The sequence below is a fragment of the Haliotis cracherodii genome, unplaced genomic scaffold (genome assembly GCF_022045235.1).
Source record: "Haliotis cracherodii isolate W230 unplaced genomic scaffold, xgHalCrac1.p SCAF_15, whole genome shotgun sequence".
NCBI lineage: Eukaryota > Metazoa > Mollusca > Gastropoda > Lepetellida > Haliotidae > Haliotis > Haliotis cracherodii.
In genome coordinates, this window is record NW_027266270.1 from 1,705,519 (window position 1) to 1,731,094 (window position 25,576).

The window sequence follows — 25,576 nt, forward strand, 5'->3', positions numbered from 1 at the left end:
CATTACATGATGTCCTAGTGGTATATCAACAAACAGCAAATTGTTTCGCATGACAAGTCAGTAAAGCAAGCAGTGGTATGTGGCCTTTTGAAGCTTGAGGAACATACAGCGATCAAATATTGTACATTGTTTGGGGCAGGTGAACCCAGAGTCTTGAATAATACTCACATTTTTCAGACAGAAAATAGTTGTTTTTAATCTGAAGGTCCTTACATTTTCAGACCCCTTCCCTTCATCCCTCATACATCCCCATCCTCCACAGTGTTTGTTTGTTGTTTAATACTGCAATCAGCTAATTCCAGCTGTATGATAGTGACCTGTAGTAATCAAGTCTTGAACTGCCCGCATCGATCTACGCCATCGGGGTAAAGTGTCACACAATCAACCAAGTAAACGAGCCGGACATTTCATCACAGCTTCAGACCAGCATCCCACAGGACCCTCATCAGCTGACATGCTCACCTGGAACTGTCCATGGAAATAGTTGGGTTCCTGCAGCATGACGCTGTCGTAGCAGGCGTTGAGGATCTTCCTCCGAGAGATGCCCATAGCCTCCGCTTCCTGGTCCTCGTTCTGCCGGATCTCCTTGGATACGACCTCCATGTCAAAGGTCGGGCCGTGTGCAAGGTCCTCGGCCAGGTAGTAGTCCCAGATGCGGAGGTTGGAGATGTTGGAGTAGGGACGTAGTACCTGGGTGGGGCAACCATGTGTTTCATGAAAACGTAACATCGTAAAGAAAACCACACAAATGCCAGGAATGCTTTCAAAATACCGTATTTGCCTTAAGATGCAAGCCAAGCACTTAGGAAATTGACAAAGGGGGTGCTTATTAAAACCATAAACTTGCTAAACTTGCCATCAGATATCGCACTATAGAGAATAAACAATGTTCAGATATCGATGAAACTTAAAATTTTATACCCCATTTACACAGCTGTAAACATAAACCTATGATATGCACAAGAAAATACGGACTGTCATACAAGTTTTGGGGCTTAGTACTGGGTGCTTAAAACGATTACTTGATGATGGAGTAAATCTGATGTACATCTCTCTCCTGAATGTTTAAACAGAGCTTGTCCCCTACATTCCATCAGTGTGTATTCATCGCAGGCGACCTGGTCACATGACAAGCATGTGATAATTGACACTACAGTTCAGTCACAAACTCTTTAATGAGAGCACCTCTTTAATCCAGAAGATACTACCTATGCCTAACAACTCCTTAACAAATACATGTATTCCCTCAGTGAAGCACCTCATTAACCTCTACATCAAGTCACAAAGATGAGAAACCCTCAACGAATACATCTACCCCCCAAATCTAGCACCTCTTTAACCCACACATCTACTCCCTAAACCTAGCACCTCTTTAAATCACACATCTACTCTTCAAACCTAGCACCTCTTTAATTCACACATCTACTCCCCAAACCTAGCATCTCTCACCTAAAAGCTACTTACCGTGTCTCCATCCTCGGGGCTGTACATGAAGTTGTAGAACATGGCCGATCGCCTGTGCTGCTTCTCGATGTAGTCCCAGATGGACCCGCCAACGCTCGTGTTGGTTGTGTGTTTAGGTGAAAACCCCCCCAGGGGGTCTTCCTCCCCGTCATCCAGCTTGGAGGGACGTTTATCTTCATGCAGCCAGCCTGCCTCCACACGCTCGAACTCGTTGTCCAACATGAATGTCCGGAATCGGTTGGAGACATAATGGTAGGCCACGACCTTGAGGAGGTGCTGGTTGAACTCGAAGGACAGGGGGAACTGGCGGTGAATCTGGAAGGGACAGTTTGTATTGGAGTGAGGGAGTGAGGGAGTGAGTGAGTGAGTGCACATTATTTCAGTTATACCCAAGGCTTGTCAGTTTGTGCCAGGGCAGTCCAAGGTGATGCAGGTCCTAGGCGGTTACCACTTCTGTGAAACCCGCTATCACAGGTACAGTGCTGACAAACCTCGAAACAAAATCAAGGTGATTTATCATAAGGGAGACAACTCTGTACAGTTGCAGCCCCTTAGCTGACTGGGCCATCCATGCACCTTCTGTTCTCTCATAGGAGTACTAAAGTGTCATGTAAGGAAAAGCCGTAGGTAACATTAGCCTAAGTATTGACAGCACAGGTGTTTTACTTGTTAACCTACCTGTCGGCACAGGTGTTGTACTTGTTAACCTGCCTAGAACAAGTGTCTTACTCGTTAACCTACCTGTCAGAACAATGTGTTTTACTTGTTAACCTACCTGTCGGCACAGGTATATTACTCGTTAACCTGCCTAGAACAAGTGTCTTACTCATTAACCTACCTGTCGGCACAGGTGTTACACTCATTAACTTACCTGATGCACTGTGTCCAGGAATTGCAGGAAGACTGGTGCGAAGCCGCTGGCCTGGTTGGCAGCTGTCTGGTTGCTGCGGTGTGTGAAGCGATGTCCGAAAGAGAGCCACTCCTTCTCCACCAGCGCCTTGAAGCCCTCAATTGTCCGGTAGTAGGGGTCCAGCAGAATCTCCGCCACCGCCACCACCTGGTAATTCAAATGAAAGCTTGTATGATACACCTAATTCAAACTACAGCTTGTAGGATAAACCTGATTCAAACTACAGCTTGTAGGATACACCTGATTCACACTACAGCTTGAAGGATACACCTGATTCACACTACAGCTTGTAGGATACACCTGATTCACACTACAGCTTGTAGGATACACCATATTCACACTACAGCTTGAAGGATACACCTTATTCACACTACAGCTTGAAGGATACACCATATTCACACTACAGCTGGTAGGATACACCTTATTCACACTACAGCTTGAAGGATACACCATATTCACACTACAGCTTGTAGGATACACCATATTCACACTACAGCTTGAAGGATACACCTTATTCACACTACAGCTTGCAGGATACACCTGATTCACACTACAGCTTGAAGGATACACCTTATTCACACTACAGCTTGCAGGATACACCTGATTCAAACTACAGCTTGTAGGATACACCTCATTCACACTACAGCTTGTAGGATACACCATATTCACACTACAGCTGGTAGGATACACCTTATTCACACTACAGCTGGTAGGATACACCTTATTCACACTACAGCTGGTAGGATACACCTTATTCACACTACAGCTTGTAGGATACACCTTATTCACACTAAAGCTTTTAGGATACACCTGATTCACACTACAGCTTGTAGGATACACCTTATTCACACTACAGCTTGTAGGATACACCATATTCACACTACAGCTTGTAGGATACACCATATTCACACTACAGCTTGTAGGATACACCTTATTCACACTACAGCTTGTAGGATACACCTAATTCACACTACAGCTTGTAGGATACACCTTATTGACACTACAGCTGGTAGGATACACCTTATTCACACTACAGCTTGTAGGATACACCTTATTCACACTACAGCTTGTAGGATACACCTTATTCACACTACAGCTGGTAGGATACACCTTATTCACACTACAGCTTGTAGGATACACCATATTCACACTACAGCTTGTAGGATACACCTTATTGACACTACAGCTGGTAGGATACACCTTATTCACACTACAGCTTGTAGGATACACCATATTCACACTACAGCTTGTAGGATACACCTTATTCACACTACAGCTTGTAGGATACACCTTATTCACACTACAGCTTGCAGGATACACCTGATTCACACTACAGCTTGTAGGATACACCTAATTCACAATACAGCTTGGAGGATACAACTCATTCATACTACAGCTTGTAGGATACACCTCATTCACACTACAGTTTGCAGGATATTCATAATTCACACTACAGTTTGCGGGATACTCCTAACTAACACTATTGTTTGCAGGACACACCTAACTCCTAGGCCAAAGTATGTGAGTTAAAATTGGGTTAGAGCCCAGATGCCCTCTCTGGAGTGGGGCCCTGTGTACATGGATATCATATGGTGATATTAGCAATATAAGTATGGTTTGTCTATAAAAAGTAAAGTTCCCACAGTTATTGAATGGGGCACTAGCGTGTAGCCACCACATATTCCTACTGTGCTGTTGCGAACGTACCTGTGAAGTGACGTCCCAGCCGTCCTCCAGACAGATCATGACAGAGGATCCCTGGACGTCCAGCAGGTCCACTGTGGCCCCCGCCAACTGCAGCACGTTCTGGATCTGACCACAGGAACAGATGGGTCAGTAGGGGCACCAGGGGATACATGGAGTTATTTCAAAGATGGCTATCATCATCAGGACAAAGTCATGGAGTATAGTATGATGTTGAATGAGTTATTTATGCTGCTTAACACCACAGTCTACAAATGTCTACATCACGGTAGCCCTGATCAAGTGTGGACCATGCAAACCACTTACGGAAGCATGGACAATGATTCACACCATCAGGGTACAATGACATGCAATCAGACAAATCACAGAGCACAGAGCCTGCCCACTTGATCCTCTTTCGTCGGCTCTCGTCACAAGAACAGGATACCAGAGACTAGTTCTACCTTGGAAAATACAAGGGTTGATTGCTTGTTGTTGAACAATACACTCAGCAATATTCAAGCCATATGAAGGCAGTCTGGAAATGATCGACCAGATAATCCACTGATGCTTCCTGCTAGATCAGAGTAAAGAAATATATCACTAGAAAAAGTAACATTTTCCAATTCCTATCTGTCCTAACATCAGATTCTGAGGTCTGAGTGGACCAAGAAAAACAAAATGGCCGTCAGATAGAGGCGACAATGTTCCATACCTGCAGCAGCCACTCGGACTCCTCCACAGCTTTGTAGAAGTTGGCCTCTGGAGACAGGCTGCTCGGGACGCACGCACGCATCAGCTTCTTGAAGCTGGCCTTGACATGGCGCACCTCGAAGAAGTCCACCGGGATAAAGTCACACTTCTGAAACGACTCCATCTTGATGCCCTGTGGTCAGAAACGCATTTCACTGACTCCCTAATGTTGAAACAGATTGATGCACGGGGCGTCTCCACTGCCTGACAGTTTGCTAATTAGCCTTGACTCCCATAGCGCTGGTTTTATTTTATGGATTTGTTTGTTTGCTGTTTTACACCAACATTCAGCCTTATCATGGCAAACTGTAAATAATTGGGTCTGGCAGACCAGAGGCTGAAAGCATGACCAATGTTCCATGCAATCGGGGCACGATGGTTGGTTGGTTTGTTGTTTAACGCCGCACTCAGCAATTTTCCAGCTACATGAGGGCAGTCTGTAAATAATCGAGTCTGGACCAGACAATCCAGTGATTGAATAATGAGCATCGATCCACGCAATTGGGATCGATGACATGCATCAACCAAGTCAGCAGGCCTGACCACCCGATCCCGTTAGTCGCCTTTTACAACAAGCATAGTCACCTTTTATGGCAAGCATGGGTTGCTGAAGACCTATTCTACCCCGGAATCTTCACGGGTCCGGGGCACGATGACACACATTAGTCAAATCCCTGAGACAAGCAATAGAGTGCTGGGGACCTATTAACTTAGTATCCATGGGAATTATACATAGGGAAAACAGTGTCCAAAATAACTGCCAGCCAGCCTGTCCGTGGCTGGCAACTTTTCTGTCGGGTTGCAGGAAATTTTCCTCCACCTGCCTGACTGTCTGGCAGATAATTTTTAGCCTACTTTTACATCCAGTTTTATCAGACCTCCTTTTAGATTCTCAAGTAATTGTTTGCATTATCACAACTGAATCAAGACGCAATTTGTCTGTTACTTTTGTGTGTGATTTTTCAATATTTATAATGTCTGAATGTGGGCAGGTAACACTTATGGGAGTGAAAATAGTTCTGAGATCTATTTCAACTATGTTTTTTCATAGACAGAAAAAGACTCATAGACTCCCACCTTCATCTGTGTCTTCTCTCCCAGCACATAGAGGGACACTCGGTGAAGACCCTGCACGGAGCTGTTGATCAGATCACCACGGTGGTCTAAGCTGCCATTTTGTGCACGTGACCGTGTGTCTGGAGAACTGTAACGGGATTTCTCCCGCAGACTTCCAATCCTATTCAGAGCTGAAAAATCAAGAATAAACATAACAAAATGTTTAAAGCAGTGTTTAATTAACCTGGAATAAGATATTTGAAATACATGAATAACACTGTGCAAAATACTTTCTACACTTTCCTCAAACAGAATTTGTTATAGGTCCATGAGACAATCTATGTGCATTAAAATGAATAATTAATTTCAGAATTGAGTAAAATTACAAAACCATATGCTATTATTCATGAACTTAGTATGAACAACATCTTACAAGAATAGAAAGGTTAAATGAAAACATCCTGTTTTTCATTAAACAACCAAATGTAAACACACATTGGCCACAAAGCAATCAGTTTTAATTTTAGGTTAGCACAATAAACACAAACAAGCAAACACTGATTAAACCTGAACAAATTTCAAACAGACAGCTATCAAAGAAAATCAGAAAAAAGGTATAAAATATCAATACAAAATCTAAAAATTCTGTAATAACATAAACCAAAGAACAACGATGTGGCAAACAAAGGAAGTAATTAATATTATGTTTCACAAAAATATCATTTTATTTAGTCTCAATATAACTAGCACATGTTACAGCATACAGGTTAAATTGATAAACCAAACAATAAACAACAATATCCCAATATTTAATCTACCAAAACAGATGCAAAGCTGCACAAAGCAAAGGACAAGGTATGGACGACACCTTCAATTTGGAGCCAAACACAAACACAATTACTGATGTTTGTTTGTGAACACATATAATATTTTGGACATGGACAAAGACAATAATTAAAACAAAAACAACCCTGACACATGAAGGCCAGTTTGTACATATATCAACATAGATGTGAAGCCAGCAGAGCTGATCAATAGAAGTATCAAATTATTTGATCATTTCAATTATCCCACAGGGTTGGTTATGAATTGGTGTTGGATATACTCTGTGCAGCCATCTAAGGAAATCTCACCACAGTGCAACTACAGGACTAACTTGACCCAAGTCTAATCTAGTGCCCTCTCTCTCATCTAGGGTGTCAAAAGCAGTGTGATACCTAAGTTACATCTCTGACAATAACATCTTATCCAACAACCTACTATTCTATATAAGACGTAAAATCACATTTTGTCAGCCAAATATAGACAACATCATATTTTTACAGAAGACTGACTGAATAGGTACACAAAGTTTTAAACATAAAAGAAATGAAATAAGTGATAAGATGAAATTAAATTCTTTAAGGACAGCTCATTTGAGATACTGCAGATTGGAAGACGGTCAGTAGAAGCACATTCCTTGTTGTGGGTTGCCATGCCTGGATGTAACCCCCGTATCAAGCTCCTCATGCTGCCCATGGTATAACATGGTGCCTGGTGTACAGGGAACCCTGCTTCATTCATGTTCTGTTAGTATTCTCCGTACAGCTTGTTAGAACACGCAACTACTGTCACAGTTGTGTTGGGAGTTGGACCAAAGTTTTAAGTTCTATCATGGGATGTCGGTTGACAGTATTATGAATGGGACCACAGTATTTTAGGTCTATCATGGGATGTCGGTTGACAGTATCATGAGTGGGACCACAGCATTTTAGTATTTTGGTTCATGTGAGGGGTCCAGAGTGGTGCAGGTCTGACAGTTTACTACTTTGGAGAAAGTCTGAGCACTGAAATTGTTGACTTACAATATCATAAGAGGCAATTTGGGTTTGGATCCACAGTGTGGGGATCCTGGCATGGCTAAAGGACACAGCCTGATGAGTTGCAGCAGCTTGGCACTGGGCACCCATCAGGTCTACGGACAGATGCTGATCGTGGAGCTCAGATCATATGAGGACATATTAGGGCAGGGTCATGGTGTCAAATCTTTATGTGAGTTTCAGATATTTTAATATTAAACTATCAGAATTATAAATAATTTTGTACACCCTCTTTCTAACTGTCCTTATGGTATGAAATCTCTATGTATGTCAAAGTACTGGAGTTTGCAGTTAAATAACTTTTTGACAGTTAACCCTGGTTACCTTCCTTAAAGTTTGAAATCAAGACTAAAAAGGAAATCTGAAAAGGCCATGAGGAGATATTTTGAAACTGAAGTATTCTAGTTTTAGCAATAAGTGTTGGTGTGAATAACCAAATCATACTCAGAGCAAATATGGTATTGGAACCAACGATCATCAAATCCTGGCAAGACTAAGGGATGCAACTATTAACAATGAACTGTGGCACTTTTAATGACTGGGTCCCCTCAACAACAGAAACTTGCTTAATTTGCAGCTTCAGTGTTTGACTGCACTCAGTAGTGGATAAGTAAGTTTATCATACCTACATGTCAGAATGAAGAGATCTGATTGGTCCACATGATATTGATAAAATACTATGTATCCCGCCTTGGAGTGAAATAATTTTCTCAGCGGAGGATTAAATCCCTTATACCGCACCACGACCAGGACAGGCTGCGTGTGGATTTCTGAGGGGCAGAGTAAATCACTTATACCCGCTTTGAAGCAAAAAGCTGAATACTTTTTCCGAGTCAATGAAAGTCACGTGACAAAGCACAAGTTAACCTCAGCTGAATCGAACAGCTGTTTTCCATCAATTTTGAATTTGTTTTATTTTGTTTACAACGTAATATTAAAACAAGTGGGTGAGATAGATTTGTTGTAGCAGGATCACTCTGGGTTCATGTGTCTCTCCTTGGTCTTATACCACACGACTCGTGGCATAAAACCTAAAGAGGGAAGCACAAAACCCCATGTACCCCAACTGATCCTGCTACAACTTGTAATATATTGGCTAGTACTGGCAACTGTGACAATAGTTGTGTGTGACTAGTACCTCCTGTATCACATGTTATTCAATGTCAGTATCATGATGAGTTATACATGACCAGAGGGATGTGCAGATTTCAAGAGTTATATGATCCGAAAATCAAGGACTCTGTATATATGTTCGTCTCATAAAATCTTGTACACCCAGTTAATGACACATACAATAAACATTTATCATTACTCACAAGTTACATAGAAAACTTTTCAGTGAAATAGTTATTTTTGACAAGCCGCCTCTTTGCACATAACAGACACAAACGTGAAATGAAAAGTGACGTCTGATCAATCATAACAACAAAATGGCAATACAATCAGCTGACTATAGCCAATCAATCGCCTGAGACTGTAACGAGTAATGATAAACATGTACATATATATAAATCTGCTGTGAGATGCAGTATCGTGATGGAGATACATTGTTGACTGTCTCGAGGTGGAGAAGCAGACAGCTAGCTATCAAAACAGTGACATACGCCAAACAGAAAATAAAGGGGGACGACTCATGCTATACACAAGGGAAATGGTAGATTACTTTGCCAGCCTTTCCGCGGTCTCCTCGGCATTGTCAGAACTGCAAAGTCAAAATTTATACTCCCTCGTTGAAACGTGTTCCTGTCTAGGTGTTTGAAAACACTTGCGGTGTGGATAATGAACATGGCTTCACATTGTTACAGATCTTCCTAGTCAATAGTCTCTTGGTAGTTTGTAGGATGTAACCATTTCCATTTTATAGATTTTAACTAATTAATATAATTTTGTTACAGATCGTACCTTGGGATGCCTCTGTCATGAAACTTGACGAGTGTTCATGTCAAATCTTTACATGACAGAAATATTCTATAAATAGTTTACATGACCTCATTACTTGTAGGCCTGTAATGGAAGGGTCTAAATGTATTGAAAATCACATGGGTACACACCAGGGTAGTATCTAAATTCAGAACAGGTTAATATAATATAGCGGTAAATTATTTGACACATTTCTTGTGTACTATGAGCAGACAAAATACAACTTTGAAATCATTTCACTCCTATTTTCACTAATAGTGATGGACTTTGCAGATCTGTTCACAAGAAACAAAGCATATATTTTCATTCCAAAACAAAGATATGATGTTGAAGCACATGTTCCAGCCATACTAAAGACAGGACAGGAAGGTTTGAATCATCGCCCTATCTTACCTCAGCTAACGTTTCCCACCAGACATACATCAATCAAAAGATACTGGACTCACAACTAATTAAAAGTGTTTTGACTTATTAATTTCTACAGCTAAAAAAGGGCAAGAATGACTTTTTGTTGTTGGACATAGACATGAGAGAAAAACAAAATAGAAGAACAGACAGAAGACCTGGAATGAATAGAAAATGAATTATAACACCACTTGTTAGCAGCTAGCTGGGTTGTGAAGCAATTCGTTAATAAGGAAGCATGGCAAGTGAGGCAGTCAGTGGAAGCAAGATGATGTTAATGTACATATACTGTCGAACTGTCACCATCCAGGACAATCGTGCAATCACTGGAACCCTTACAATGGTTCTTGCATGAAATAATGGGACTGTATCAATTACGACATCACCAACGTGTTCAGCTGAAACATGTTTCTCTTAACACAAGGTGAAATCTCAAGTATTTAAGTTTTGTAATAAAATACTTACAAGGTTAAGGAAAAAGAATTGTTTTAAAATATTTCAGCTATGTTGAAGTATGTAAATAACATAGGTCTTACTGCGGGATAGAAATTATACACGTTTTGGTCTTCCACTTAAAACTGATTGTGCAGCAATATTTATCCACCTTTAGTTCACGCCACAACGCTTTGTTTATTTGATACATTTTGTATTATTGGGGTGCGTTTTGTTAGGTGATAAACATATCTCTTCATAAGCAACTCTCTTGTATCTCACCAAAAAACGGTTTGTAAATATTTGTTGGGATCAAATTAACTTACAAGCAGAGCTGCTTAGGGAACAACAATAGTCTCTACTTTAGGACATTATGACAAGTGATCCCTAAATACATTGAGGGAGGCTTAGACACAGACAGATGTGTTACAGGGTTTAGGATTAATAAGGACAAATGGCTTAGTACCAACAGTATCTCCAATGATTGATTTTACAAGATTCATAACCCTGACTTTCACCGAGGACTCCAAATTAACTCCTGAGCTGGGCATCTGTAGAGAAGTCTGACAGTAACTCAATGTCTCTAGAAGAGTGGATATGATTGGCATGCACATGCTGGCATCAGGAACTGGCCTGTGTAATTTCCTGGAGGTTCTCAAGTGAGACCCTTGACCAGGCAAGTGAGGACGTTATGTAGGGACAGCAGACATTACGTACAGAGGTGACAGTTAGACCTACACGTGCTACTACTTCCGAAACCAATGCCGCCTTTGCCGATGCTAGCTCGCAGGCGATTCACAGTCTGCACAAACGACCCACGTCTAGCGACCCTCATCGGCTGATCTTGTGCTGCTAGGCAACCAATTCAAAAAAGCAAATGAAAGAAAATAAATATCAACCATGCAGCTAAAACAATCTATGTGTGTTATTTGTAGCCAAATGGAGAAATAATGTTGAAGGCTGCCACAATTCATCTGTGAACCACAGTGACAACACAACGATCTGACACATGAAAGGCTTCTTTGAATGGTTTTGTGCCAATACAAGTATGCTATTCAAAAGAAGTTAAAGAAAGATTCTTTGATATGACATTAACTATAACATGAAAGAATTGGGTGTTTTTGAACTTCGTTTGAGTAGTATACATTGTTTCACAAATAGATAATGAACAATCTCTTATCTTGATTATGGCTGAGTCCATCATTTGATCTCACCATGCCAAGGAGCTGTCTCAAGATTTGACATCAAATAGATCACTGTGACCCAGTTTGTTATTTTTCAAAATCAATAATACACTGAATTTAACCCAAAAAGTGTGAAGCGATACATCATGTCACTGTATTGTTCCAGCTCTACCAGACAGCTGGCGACACCTCTGTGACCTGGGTATATTTTCAAGTTACACCATTTCTACTGAGGGAGTGAGTTGGGTTTAACACCGCTTTGAACAGTATTCCACTTATATCATGGCGTGTCAGCTTGATGTCTGCGGAAAGACCAAATTGATGCACATCTCAGATGTTAACCACTGGTGAAACCGACGAGCACAGGTACAGTGCTGACTAACCGACGAGCACAGGTATGGTGCTGATAAACCCAGGAACGTAATCGGAACCACAGTCACAGGTTTCCACTGATGCTGAATCAGCACTTTCCCCAGAATCAATGACGAGATTACACATTCCAAATCAAACTGCACTTTTGTAACCATGGTAATAGGATTCTTAATAAAGCCTACAGCCAAATTATATGGGGCAGGAAATAACACACAGAGATTTCTTGTGATTACTAAAATAAAATTATGATATAATCCAACGATAAAACATGAAAAGCATCTCCATTTGTTTGCGGCTGATGACATGGTATTGGTTTGGGTAGCAATGCTATGGTACAAGCCACTCTTACGAAGACAATAGATGTCTCATGTCTTATAAACCAAAGCTGGTCCTTAGGACAGTAAATAATGCAATATTTCCTGAAATTTGTTATGTCATATATCAATAATTAAAAACAATCTTTCTCCAGACAATTCAACCACACACCAAACACCAGCATCTGTTTCAATTTGAAGCTTAGGCATTAGAGACTTGGCTGCATTCATAGTTAATTGAGAAAAATGGTAATAGCTTACAGTCAAATTCATCTTCCACTGAAAAGCAACAACATATTCAAAATGAAAATCTACAAATGAAAAAAGAAAGAAGCAAAAAGTTCTAATGATGTGGGGTTGGTAGTGACAACAGCTGAATGTGCAACACATACAACACACTATAACATTAGTGCAGGACGCTAAACTACTCAACAACAATCTTCACAAAAACGGTGCGACATTCCATGGGATGCGTGAGGGTAAACAGCACAACCCATAATCAGGGCTGTTAATGGGAAAAGCGTAGCCCTGATTGAGGATATGAATACATATGAAGGTTCAGTTATCTACGACTCATGTCATACATGCTTCTCACTAATATTCATTTCCAATGCACATGCCATCAAGCCTGTATATCGCAGTGGAAATTCATGGACCGTTTTCATGAAGCCATTCTAGCGCTACAGATGTTGTGAGTCTAGATCATCAGTTACAGCAATCAGATCGCTACAAACTCTTTCAGGGTCCTAGGTACCCCAAAATGACCTCAGCACTAAGATGATCCTATTTTCCATACTTAAACATGACGTATGAAAGTCGTAGTACTAAGATCACTTGGTGAAAAAGAACCCTTAGTCTGCAAAACAACCACTGTGCCACGACTGAAGTTACCTGCATTGTTTAACCTTACAACAGATTGCTGTAGGTAATGGATGAGACCCTGAACTTTTGTCAAACTCTGATACAATGTAAACTACCCGACTGTGACAGGGATTGAGATATTTCCCACTATTTACATAAAGATAATATGTCATTTTAGTAATTAGAACATCCGTATCAAACGTTAAGTAGAGGTTAAGGCATTGATGTGTGCATGTCAGGAGACATGCATGCATGTATGCATGCATGCATGCATGCATACTGGAATACATAGGTGCATGTGTGAGTGTGTCAGACAAGGGCGTGGCATACAAACTCCATCATGCGGGATGGGTGCTGGCAGTAACAGGGGACATCATAATAATTGTTGGGAAAAGTGGTGTCATAATTTTATAAGAAGTAAACTACACCACCAACAACAACAACAGTAATTTGAACAATAGGAAGAGATGTGGAAGAAACCTCTCCGAACCCAATAATGAATAACACAAAAATGTCCTCACACAGAACCGAAGATGACACTGAAAAAACATGAAACTGTTACATTTGAAAAAACTGGGCCACGGCAACTTGGCAGAAATCATATACACTTCACTCCATCATTGTAGTGTTTTCCCAAAGTGCATTGTCCTCACACCCCATCGTTTGATATACTTCTACACTTACAACTAGTTACAACAGCTAAAAACAAATCAGCAAAATAGTCTAACTTTTTTTAACTTTACTATAGTTATAATCACTACAATGTTAATCCAACCAGGATTGAATTAATATTTTCTAACAAAAAAGAAGTTACATATTCACCTCCCTTACACAATGAATTCATATTCTTACATAACTATGTTTTAGGAAAACACTACTCAGCAATGAAACATAATCCACACACATAACAAGATGGCGGTTGAAAGGGAAACAACTCACATGTTGGTTTGGGTTTGCCGCTTGTGCTTCCCCTGTTGGCCGTGCTGCCCTTGCTGAAGATACTACGCCGCAAGGGGTCGGGTGTTTCTGGAATCGTCAGCGTGTCGGTGCCGACCATCATCAGGGAGTCAAGGCTGGTGAGGGAGTCGCTGTATGATGAGTGGTAGGATCGGTTACTGCTCGGTGTGGCGGCCACGAGAGCCGAAAAATATTTTTCTTGTTCTAAACTTGATGAGGTTTCCCCGCTTGAAGTACCTGGAAACAATTCATTCTTATGAAACAAGGCCAGTGTTAGCGATAGTTTGGATAGGTTGATAAGTTTAGGTGATGAACAATTCATTGACACATTGAAAACTGTTCCATGTTGTCATTTTAGCAAATTGGAGAACATATCAAGAATCAAGAATCAAGAATTTATTTTTGTACAGAACACCCTCGTAGGGCAGGGTACAAACTAACTACATATGGAATAAATATAACATATGCTGCATTTAGCATGGACGTTTCTAATTCCATTGATGAGTGAGTGTGTGAAGAGAGTACGCTTTACTGAAGGATGTCAGCCTAATGGTGGCGTAAGGCCCAAGGTACTGCAGGTTATTTAGTGATGAGTGAGTGTGTCTGACTTACTTGATGTTTGGTTGTGTCTGACCTACCTGATGTTTGGTTGTGTCTGACCTACCTGATGTTTGGTTGTGTCTGACCTACCTGATGTTTGGTTGTGTCTGACTGACCTGATGTTTGGTTGTGTCTGACCTATCTGATGTTTGGTTGTGTCTGACCTACCTAATGTTTGGTTGTGTGTGACCTACCTGATGTTTGGTTGTGTCTGAGCATGCCCATGAGGCCCCGACTATGTAGACCAGATGCACGCAGCAGTAATGCTTTCGTTCGCGGGTGCCGCCATGTTATCACAGGAAACCTGGGTGAATGAGACAGCGGAGAACATTCAGCTGATGACTGAAACATGGATACTGGTGAAGCAGATGATTGAAGATCACTTTGTCACTTAGAGGAATGAAATACAGTACAATGTTTTGTTTGTTTGTTGTTTAATGCCACACTCAGCAACATTCCAGCTATATGACGGCGGTCTGTAAATAATCAAGTCTGGACCAGGCAATCCAGTGGTTTGACATCATGAGCATCTATCTACGCATGGGTTGCTGAAGACTTTTCTGACCCGGATCTTGACCACCTGGTCCTGTTAGTCGCCTCTTACGCCAAGCAAAGGTTGCTGAAGACCTATTCTACCCCGGATCCTCACGGGGGACAAGCATGAGTTCCTGAAGACCTATTCTACCCCGGATCCTCACGGGGGACAAGCATGGGTTCCTGAAGATCTATTCTACCCCGGATCCTCACGGGGGACAAGCATGGGTTCCTGAAGATCTATTCTACCCCGGATCCTCACGGGGGACAAGCATGGGTTCCTGAAAATCTATCCTACCCCGGATCTTCACGGGTTAGTGCAACAATGTAAGAACCTCTTCTGTACGTGTATCGTCAGCAAACAAAGATCTTTGGAAAACCTGATTGATCTGGATGGTGTACCATCTAGACATTAATAACATCAACCACAACACCAAAATACAGGAAATTTGATATCTAAGGAAGAGGAGGAATACATTTTCGGAAATTTCTTAAGATAAAACAACTATGAAGAACAATTATTAAGAAGAATTCAAATGAGTGAGTGAGTTTGGTTTTATGCCGCTTTTAGCAATATTCCAGCAATATCACGGCGAGGGACACCAGAAATGGGCTTCACACCTTTTACCCATGTCAGGAATAGAACCTGGGTCCTCGGCGTGACTAGCAAATGCTTTAACCACTTGGCCACCCGGCCGCCCCAGAAGATTTCAAAACCTGTTTTTCCTACATAATCAGCTAATCAGGGCAGAAGCAACCTGCTATTTGGTATCAATTGTTGTTTATGTTAATCTGCTGCTTATCACAACGTATCAAGTACAGAAACCTTTCATCACTTGGTTGTTCTCTTTCCAGCTTGAGAATGGTGTGAGAATCTACATGGAAATGTCGTTTATGCAAAAGAAACCCAAGTTGTTATCATTAAAGTCATACTTTTTCTTATAGATTCATGAAGCAGTAATTCTGAGGAGGAAGAAGGCACCCAACATCCTTCAGTAATTTCCTTCAGACAAAACAATTTTAAGAAACTAATTTTCCCCAACAGCATGAGACTTACCTAGACTGACGATGACAGCGGGCAAACTTTCGTATACTTTCATCAGCAACAACTTGAGGTACAACCAGTAAGGCAGGGTAACTGTTGGACAGAGAGTACACACATCAGCCACAGATACATCACTCAACAGAGATACAATAACACACATCAGCCACAGATACATCACTCAACAGAGATACTATAACACACATCAGCCACAGATACATCACTCAACAGAGATACTATAACACACATCAGCCACAGATACATCACTCAACAAAGATACAATAACACACATCAGCCACAGATACATCACTCAACAGAGATACTATAACACACATCAGCCACAGATACATCACTCAACAGAGATACAATAACACACATCAGCCACAGATACATCACTCAACAGAGATACTATAACACACATCAGCCACAGATACATCACTCAACAGAGATACAATAACACACATCAGCCACAGATACATCACTCAACAGAGATACAATAACACACATCAGCCACAGATACATCACTCAACAGAGATACTATAACACACATCAGCCACAGATACATCACTCAACAGAGATATTATAACACACATCAGCCACAGATACATCACTCAACAGAGATACTATAACACACATCAGCCACAGATACATCACTCAACAGAGATACTATAACACACATCAGCCACAGATACATCACTCAACAGAGATACTATAACACACATCAGCCACAGATACATCACTCAACAGAGATACTATAAGACACATCAGCCACAGATACATCACTCAACAGAGATACAATAACACACATCAGCCACAGATACATCACTCAACAGAGATACTATAAGACACATCAGCCACAGATACATCACTCAACAGAGATACAATAACACACATCAGCCACAGATACATCACTCAACAGAGATACTATAACACACATCAGCCACAGATACATCACTCAACAGAGATACAATAACACACATCAGCCACAGATACATCACTCAACAGAGATACAATAACACACATCAGCCACAGATACATCACTCAACAGAGATACTATAACACACAATTTGCCAAGTCACCAAGGCTGACCACCGTATAGTCACTGAAGAAAAATTGAGGCAATAGGAACCTATTTTGACCCAGGAATCCCCACAATGACTCAGACAAAGGTATTGGGAACCTATTTTGACCCAGGAATCCCCACAATGACTCAGACAAAGGTATTGGGAACCTATTTTGACCCAGGAATCCCCGCAATGAGAAAGACAAAGGTATTTGGAGCCTATTTTGACCCAAGAATCCCCGCAATGAGAAAGACAAAGGTATTTGGAGCCTATTTTGACCCAAGAATCCCCGCAATGAGAAAGACAAAGGTATTGGGAACCAATTTTGACCCAGGAATCCCCACAATGAGAAAGACAAAGGTATTGGAAACCAATTTTGACCCAGGAATCCCCACAATGAGAAAGACAAAGGTTTTGGAAACCAATTTTGACCCAGGAATCCCCACAATGAGTCAGACAAAGGTATTGAGAACCTATTTTGACCCACCAGGAATCCCCACAATGAGTCAGACAAAGGTACTGGGAACCTATTTTGACCCAGGAATCCCCACAATGAGTCAGACAAAGGTATTGGGAACCTATTTTGACCCACCAGGAATCCCCACAATGAGTCGGACAAAGGCATTGGGAACCTATTTTGACCCAGGAATCCCCACAATGAGTCAGACAAAGGTATTGGGAACCTATTTTGACCCAGGAATCCCCACAATGAGTCAGACAAAGGTATTGGGAACCTATTTTGACCCACCAGGAATCCCCACAATGAGTCAGACAAAGGTACTGGGAACCTATTTTGACCCAGGAATCCCCACAATGAGTCAGACAAAGGTATTGGGAACCTATTTTGACCCACCAGGAATCCCCACAATGACTCAGACAAAGGTATTGGGAACCTATTTTGACCCAGGAATCCCCACAATGAGTCAGACAAAGGTATTGGGAACCTATTTTGACCCAGGAATCCCCACAATGAGTCAGACAAAGGTATTGGGAACCTATTTTGACCCAGGAATCCCCACAATGAGAAAGACAAAGGTATTGGAAACCTATTTTGACCCAGGAATCCCCACAATGAGTCAGACAAAGGTACTGGGAACCTATTTTGACCCAGGAATCCCCACAATGAGTCAGACAAAGGTATTGAGAACCTATTTTGACCCACCAGGAATCCCCACAATGAGTCAGACAAAGGTATTGGGAACCTATTTTGACCCAGGAATCCCCACAATGAGTCAGACAAAGGTACTGGGAACCTATTTTGACCCAGGAATCCCCACAATGACTCAGACAAAGGTATTGGGAACCTATTTTGACCCACCAGGAATCCCCACAATGAGTCAGACAAAGGTACTGGGAACCTATTTTGACCCAGGAATCCCCACAATGAGTCAGACAAAGGTACTGGGAACCTATTTTGACCCAGGAATCCCCACAATGAGTCAGACAAAGGTATTGAGAACCTATTTTGACCCACCAGGAATCCCCACAATGAGTCGGACAAAGGTATTGGGAACCTATTTTGACCCAGGAATCCCCACAATGAGTCGGACAAAGGTATTGGGAACCTATTTTGACCCAGGAATCCCCACAATGACTCAGACAAAGGTATTGGGAACCTATTTTGACCCAGGAATCCCCACAATGAGTCAGACAAAGGTATTGGGAACCTATTTTGACCCAGGAATCCCCACAATGAGTCAGACAAAGGTATTGGGAACCTATTTTGACCCAGGAATCCCCACAATGAGAAAGACAAAGGTATTGGAAACCTATTTTGACCCAGGAATCCCCACAATGAGTCAGACAAAGGTACTGGGAACCTATTTTGACCCAGGAATCCCCACAATGAGTCAGACAAAGGTATTGGGAACCTATTTTGACCCAGGAATCCCCACAATGAGTCAGACAAAGGTATTGGGAACCTATTTTGACCCAGGAATCCCCACAATGAGTCAGACAAAGGTATTGGGAACCTATTTTGACCCAGGAATCCCCACAATGAGTCGGACAAAGGTATTGGGAACCTATTTTGACCCAGGAATCCCCACAATGAGTCAGACAAAGGTATTGGGAACCTATTTTGACCCAGGAATCCCCACAATAAGTCGGACAAAGGTATTGGGAACCTATTTTGACCCAGGAATCCCCACAATGAGTCAGACAAAGGTACTGGGAACCTATTTTGACCCAGGAATCCCCACAATGAGTCAGACAAAGGTACTGGGAACCTATTTTGACCCACCAGGAATCCCCACAATGAGTCGGACAAAGGTATTGGGAACCTATTTTGACCCAGGAATCCCCACAATGAGTCAGACAAAGGTATTGGGAACCTATTTTGACCCACCAGGAATCCCCACAATGAGTCAGACAAAGGTATTGGGAACCTATTTTGACCCACCAGGAATCCCCACAATGAGTCAGACAAAGGTATTGGGAACCTATTTTGACCCACCAGGAATCCCCACAATGAGTCAGACAAAGGTATTGAGAACCTATTTTGACCCACCAGGAATCCCCACAATGAGTCAGACAAAGGTATTGGGAACCTATTTTGACCCAGGAATCCCCACAATGAGTCGGACAAAGGTACTGGGAACCTATTTTGACCCAAGAACCCCCTGATAATGTGAGTTGTTTGTTAATGAATGTAGTTTTATGCAGCAGTAAGCAATATTTCGGTTAAAGTTTGACAGATTACAAATGATGAAATACGGGCAAAGGAAATCAGTAAACTACGGTTATAACGAACACGCTTATAACGAACTGACGGATATAACAAACTTATTTTTTAGTCCCGACCATTTCCCGTATATATGCTGTTTATACGCTTATAACGAAGTACGGTTATTACGAACTAAAATTAATGGTCCCTTTGAGTTCCTTATAACCGTAGTTTACTTTATTGTCAGCATGACCATTGCCCCGTGTGGTCAGGATGCAGTGGAGTTGTAGTGCCAGGCTGTGCCTCTCACCTTCTACACACGGAGTAGTTGGCATTAACAACGGAGATCCTGAATGGTTCTGAGCGGGACTTCTGTCCAATAGTCGACAGGTTGCCGAGCCCCAGACGCTGGTAGTCCTGGTAACCAGTCTTCTCCACCAGACGCTCCAGGTTCTTCGGATCACTTGAGAGCGATGTGGCGAACTCTCCCTCATCAATTACTGCAGGTACAGGAACAGATCCATGGTTAGAGGTCCCACTGTCCCACAATGTTGACAGATCCTCTCTCACTAAATACAACTGCAGTACTTCTACAAACTCACTATTGCCATTCTTGTTAAACCCACAACTGATGTCACAACTTAAATATCCAAACGGGTTTCTAACAATTAGTAATGTCATTACTAACGATATATGTTACTAAAGATCTACCTGTAAGTAAAATCTCAATTTGTCTAAGTTAAGAGGGATTATTAGAAAATATACTTCCAAAAAGAAGTGAAAGAACACCTGATTTTTTCCTATGACATGGTAAGTCTGTCATGTAACGTTCCTTAACTCTTATGAGTAGTATATTTAGAGGTTTAGAGATTAAGGTTAAAGATGTTCTGATTGAGTTGTCAGAATTGTGTTCCTACTGGAGAGATCATCGAATGCTTCACTGTTGGGGCGCTCTGACTCGCTGTCCGATGACCGTGGCGATATGTTCCGTCTCTGCATTGGTGGGGTCGGCAACACATACTTCGTCTTTCTGTTTGACTGCTTGGATTTCAGCCCAGCTTTTCTTGCAGTCTTCAGAAGGGTTCTCTTGGCAAATTGCCTGCAAATAATTACACATGAACCTTTGAATAAGAAAGTAAACTGCAAAACTCCACTAAATTAGAATCTACCAAACGCCACACAAAACACAAGTTGGAAAACAACCCACATATGATCCATCCACATTGTGACCACCCAATTCCTGTTTTGTCACCCTCTACAAGAAGGAACTTGGTGGCGAGATGTTGCCCCAGAAGGGGTTGAGAAGATCATGACCGTTACCTGAGTGAGGCGTTCTTCTCCTTCTGTTTACGAAGAGGCGTGGCTTGCTGGATCAAGTGACCAGTGAACGCAAAGGTGTTGAACACACTTGGTGGGTTGCGGATCTTAATCACCAGCTTCCTGAAAGTCTCGACGTTATCGGACCCGACCTCCTCATCAAATGCTACCTTCAGCAACTGCAAGATGCAAGAGATGGGCATATAATAATCAAATCATTCACATATAGTTGTTACACAATTCACCGTCATCATCACCGTCATCATCACCGTCATCATCACCATCATCATCATCATCATCATATAATCAAATCATTCACATATAGTTGTTACACAATTCACCGTCTTCCTCACCATCATCACCATCATCATATAATCAAATCATTCACATACAATTCACCATAGTCGTCATCATCATCATCATCATCATCATGTAAACATTATAAACGATCATGACTATTCCATGGTAACTGCAAAATTCATAATATATTCCCATTGTCAGTCGAGACTATCACATAGATTGTGACTACAACTACAACTACAACTGCTTGTACAACTACAACTACCGACTGCATACCTGGAACACAATGGACTACAACTACGACTACGACTGCGTCTATGACTAAGACTGCGTTTACAACTACGACTGCGTACCTTGAACACATTGAGTTACAACTACGACTACGACTGCAACTACAACAACGACTGCGTACTTGGAACACGTTGGGCTACAACTACAACTGCACCTACAACTACAATTACAATTACAACTGCATCTACAACTACAACTACAACTATGACTGCGTCTATAACTACGACTGCATACCTGGAATACATTTAATTACAACTACGACTGCATCTAAAACTACAACTATGACTGCGTACCTGGAACACATTTAATTACAACTACGACTGCATCTAAAACTACAACTATGACTGCGTACCTGGAACACATTTAATTACAACGACGACTGCATCTAAAACTACAACTATGACTGCGTACCTGGAACACATTTAATTACAACTACGACTGCATCTAAAACTACAACTATGACTGCGTACCTGGAACACATTGGACCTGAGCTGAAGTCCCTCCTGCAGCCACTGGTCCAGGTGAGGCAGGTACTGCACACTGATCTTCTTCTCCTTCGTTAACGTGGCCACCGGGAACGACCGGATCACGATCTGCTCGCACGCTGGAACATCAACAGAGGCATCAACAGTGTATACAGAGGTGTAATTAGAGCTGGAACATCAACAGAGGCATCAACAGTGTATACAGAGGTGTAATTAGAGCTGGAACATCAACAGAGGCATCAACAGTGTATACAGAGGTGTAATTAGAGCTGGAACATCAACAGAGGCATCAACAGTGTATACAGAGGTGTAATTAGAGCTGGAACATCAACAGAGGCATCAACAGTGTATACAGAGGTGTAATTAGAGCTGGAACATCAACAGAGGCATCAACAGTGTATACAGAGGTGTAATTAGAGCTGGAACATCAACAGAGGCATCAACAGTGTATACAGAGGTGTAATTAGAGCTGGAACATCAACAGAGGCATCAACAGTGTATACAGAGGTGTAATTAGAGCTGGAACATCAACAGAGGCATCAACAGTGTATACAGAGGTGTAATTAGAGCTGGAACATCAACAGAGGCATCAACAGTGTATACAGAGGTGTAGTTAGAGCCAGGCATAAATGCAGTGAAGGGGAACAATGGTCCTCAATTTACAAAAATAACACTGGACAAGGATCACATTCATACCGCCACAATACCGTTTCTCTATTAACGTTGTATATATGTTTACAATAAGGTTCTACCAATGCAGAAGGACAAATATACTTGTAGAGACAATGTCATGTTACAATCTTTGTATGATATTATAGGCACCAGCCTTGTTGTCAGGGTGTGAATAAAACTTTTCTGCAAGCTAGCCTCCATGAATAATGTTCAAAAGATTTTACACATGGACAGTTATTAGTTAACCAGCCCACAAGAGATTCTGGTGGAGCTCCTAAAACCTTCTAGCAGTGGACTCTACACAACAAATTATTATTGGTTACATGTATCATGAAATGCACACAAATCTCAATATATCAGCTCATTAAACTGCAGTAGTAATTTGCACTAGTCCTGTAGGCATTGCCACCTTCTAAATAGTTAAGGTGTCATAAGGACTAGCAGAAATTTGCCATTTTTAAGGGTTTTGCTATATGTTATCATTATAAGGGCTAGACAATAAAAACTGTTATTTTCTACCGCTGATTAAACCATCTATTGGTACCTGTATAAAAAAAATGGAACATTTTTCATATTCATTATGAAATGCATACAATGTCGAAAATATGATATGATGAGGCTCTGCACTAAAGCCGTCTGTATACTCTAAGGTGAGACTATATAACATGAGAGTGGGTCACAGCATTAACATGCTCCCAGCTATGGCTTTAGGATACAACTTACACAGAGGATCACACGGCGTGCCCTTGAAGATGATCCTGTAGGTGGTGAGGAAGACAGCGCCCTCTGCTGGCAGCAGCGTGGGTCCTCCCATGTACGCCCCGAGCCCCTCTTCGCGCCCGTCCGGAAGGAGATACACCCGCAGTCCTTCCATCACAACCTCCTCTCCCGGGAGTAGGGACGGAGTGAGGATCTTCGGCTGGAATAACAGGAATATATAACACATTGGTACATTTTCCAAACATTTCAATAACAAAGGTAATGCACAGTTACTGATTGCTGATTTCATCCAGACAGTTATGTCTACTGAGTAGAGCACATCAAAGTGCCAAGTAAGCTGAAGGTGGCCCCCATACAGGTCAGCAGCCAGTTCAATCATGTGGCTCCCACTATGGCCGTCTGTAACAACAAGCATAGGGGATCAGGCACCTGCTGTGTCCATAATCCCAGACTCTGGGTATGGTTCTGACAGACAAGGTATCATAATTGGGGGGATTTTTGGATTCAAACCCAGGGTCAGCATATCCTGGAATCCAAGGGACACAACTCTCCATGGTAGGACTTAGTGTGTTGTCTTTAACTTGTGTTATCTCAACAAAGGCCAAGGATCATAAATGGGTAAATCTGAACTTCAAATCCAAGATCAGCAGATCCTGGAATCCAAGGGACACAACTCTCCATGGTAGGAATTACTGTGTTGTCTTTAACTTGTGTTATCTCTACAAAAGGCAAGCATCATAAGCGGGCAAATCTGGGAATCAAATCCAAGATCTGTGGATCCTGCAATCCAAGGAACACTACTCCCCATCACCTCTCACCTTCTGTATTGGTGGCAGCCTCTTGCTCTCCTTGTGGACGTTCTCCAGGGTCTCGATATGCATGGCCACCACACCTACGGGAGACAACCACATGGCACTCACAGTGACAACTCCAGGGTTGGACCTAAGTGAGCCACTGGCCCATTGTCTATGTTGTAAATTGACCCAAATGATGGCCACATGTCTACAGATAATGCTGACAGAAAGAACCTGATATATATATGAGAAGCTCAAAAATAAAAAAGGAAGGACATAATTTGTTCAATGGACTGAAAGTTTAACAGAGAGACATGACGTAACACCAGGAAATCACCACGACTCATTTGGTCTGACTTTCGCATCACAATTTATTGAAGTAATGGTTCATGTATTGCAATACGAACCACAACATATTCCAATGTAATTTGTTATGAACCTTTTACAGAACAAGTTTGTTGGATGTTGCTATGGTCACGATGCACGTGTACAGACGTTGGTCGCAAATAGTTTTCCATTACAGGAAAGTTCAAGTTCTGAATTAACTTGTCACTTATGTAAACTTTGCCAATAAGACGAAAAATGTGCATGATATTGAAAAAAATGAAATATGCAGGTATTTACCAAATGTATTGTGATACCTATTCATTAGCATTTCAAACCCTGGTATATTGGTATACGGGCAAACCTTGTACCTGCTGTGTCACATGTGTGTCACCTGTAACTCACCTGGAATCATCTGATGGAGGGACTTGATGTGCTCCTGTGTGACTCCTCCCTCGGAGCAGACCTTGTCCACAAACCTGGTCACGAACCTCACAACTGTCGACCCCACGTCTACTGTCTCGGTCTCATCAAACCCACTCTCAGCATCAAAGCTGTCACTTTCAGCAATACTGAAAACATCAAGAAATACTGACAG

General features: G+C 41.8%; 1 protein-coding gene across 1 annotated transcript in view; it reads right to left on the reverse strand.

Annotated features, from left to right (window-relative positions):
- LOC139462168 (myotubularin-related protein 13-like) overlaps positions 1-25,576 on the reverse strand; it is a 140,565-nt gene that overhangs the window by 18,287 nt on the left and 96,702 nt on the right. The window contains exons 19-36 of the mRNA XM_071243703.1: positions 25,384-25,550; positions 24,679-24,752; positions 23,864-24,059; positions 22,454-22,587; positions 21,396-21,571; positions 20,993-21,174; positions 20,386-20,575; positions 16,362-16,442; positions 14,965-15,074; positions 14,153-14,407; positions 12,614-12,631; positions 11,221-11,334; positions 5,888-6,057; positions 4,773-4,943; positions 4,082-4,186; positions 2,336-2,521; positions 1,465-1,779; positions 463-690 (exon numbers count right to left, since the gene is read on the reverse strand). Of these exons, the coding sequence (XP_071099804.1) occupies positions 463-690; positions 1,465-1,779; positions 2,336-2,521; positions 4,082-4,186; positions 4,773-4,943; positions 5,888-6,057; positions 11,221-11,334; positions 12,614-12,631; positions 14,153-14,407; positions 14,965-15,074; positions 16,362-16,442; positions 20,386-20,575; positions 20,993-21,174; positions 21,396-21,571; positions 22,454-22,587; positions 23,864-24,059; positions 24,679-24,752; positions 25,384-25,550 (2,872 nt within the window). The remainder of the gene's footprint in view (positions 1-462; positions 691-1,464; positions 1,780-2,335; positions 2,522-4,081; positions 4,187-4,772; positions 4,944-5,887; positions 6,058-11,220; positions 11,335-12,613; positions 12,632-14,152; positions 14,408-14,964; positions 15,075-16,361; positions 16,443-20,385; positions 20,576-20,992; positions 21,175-21,395; positions 21,572-22,453; positions 22,588-23,863; positions 24,060-24,678; positions 24,753-25,383; positions 25,551-25,576) is intronic.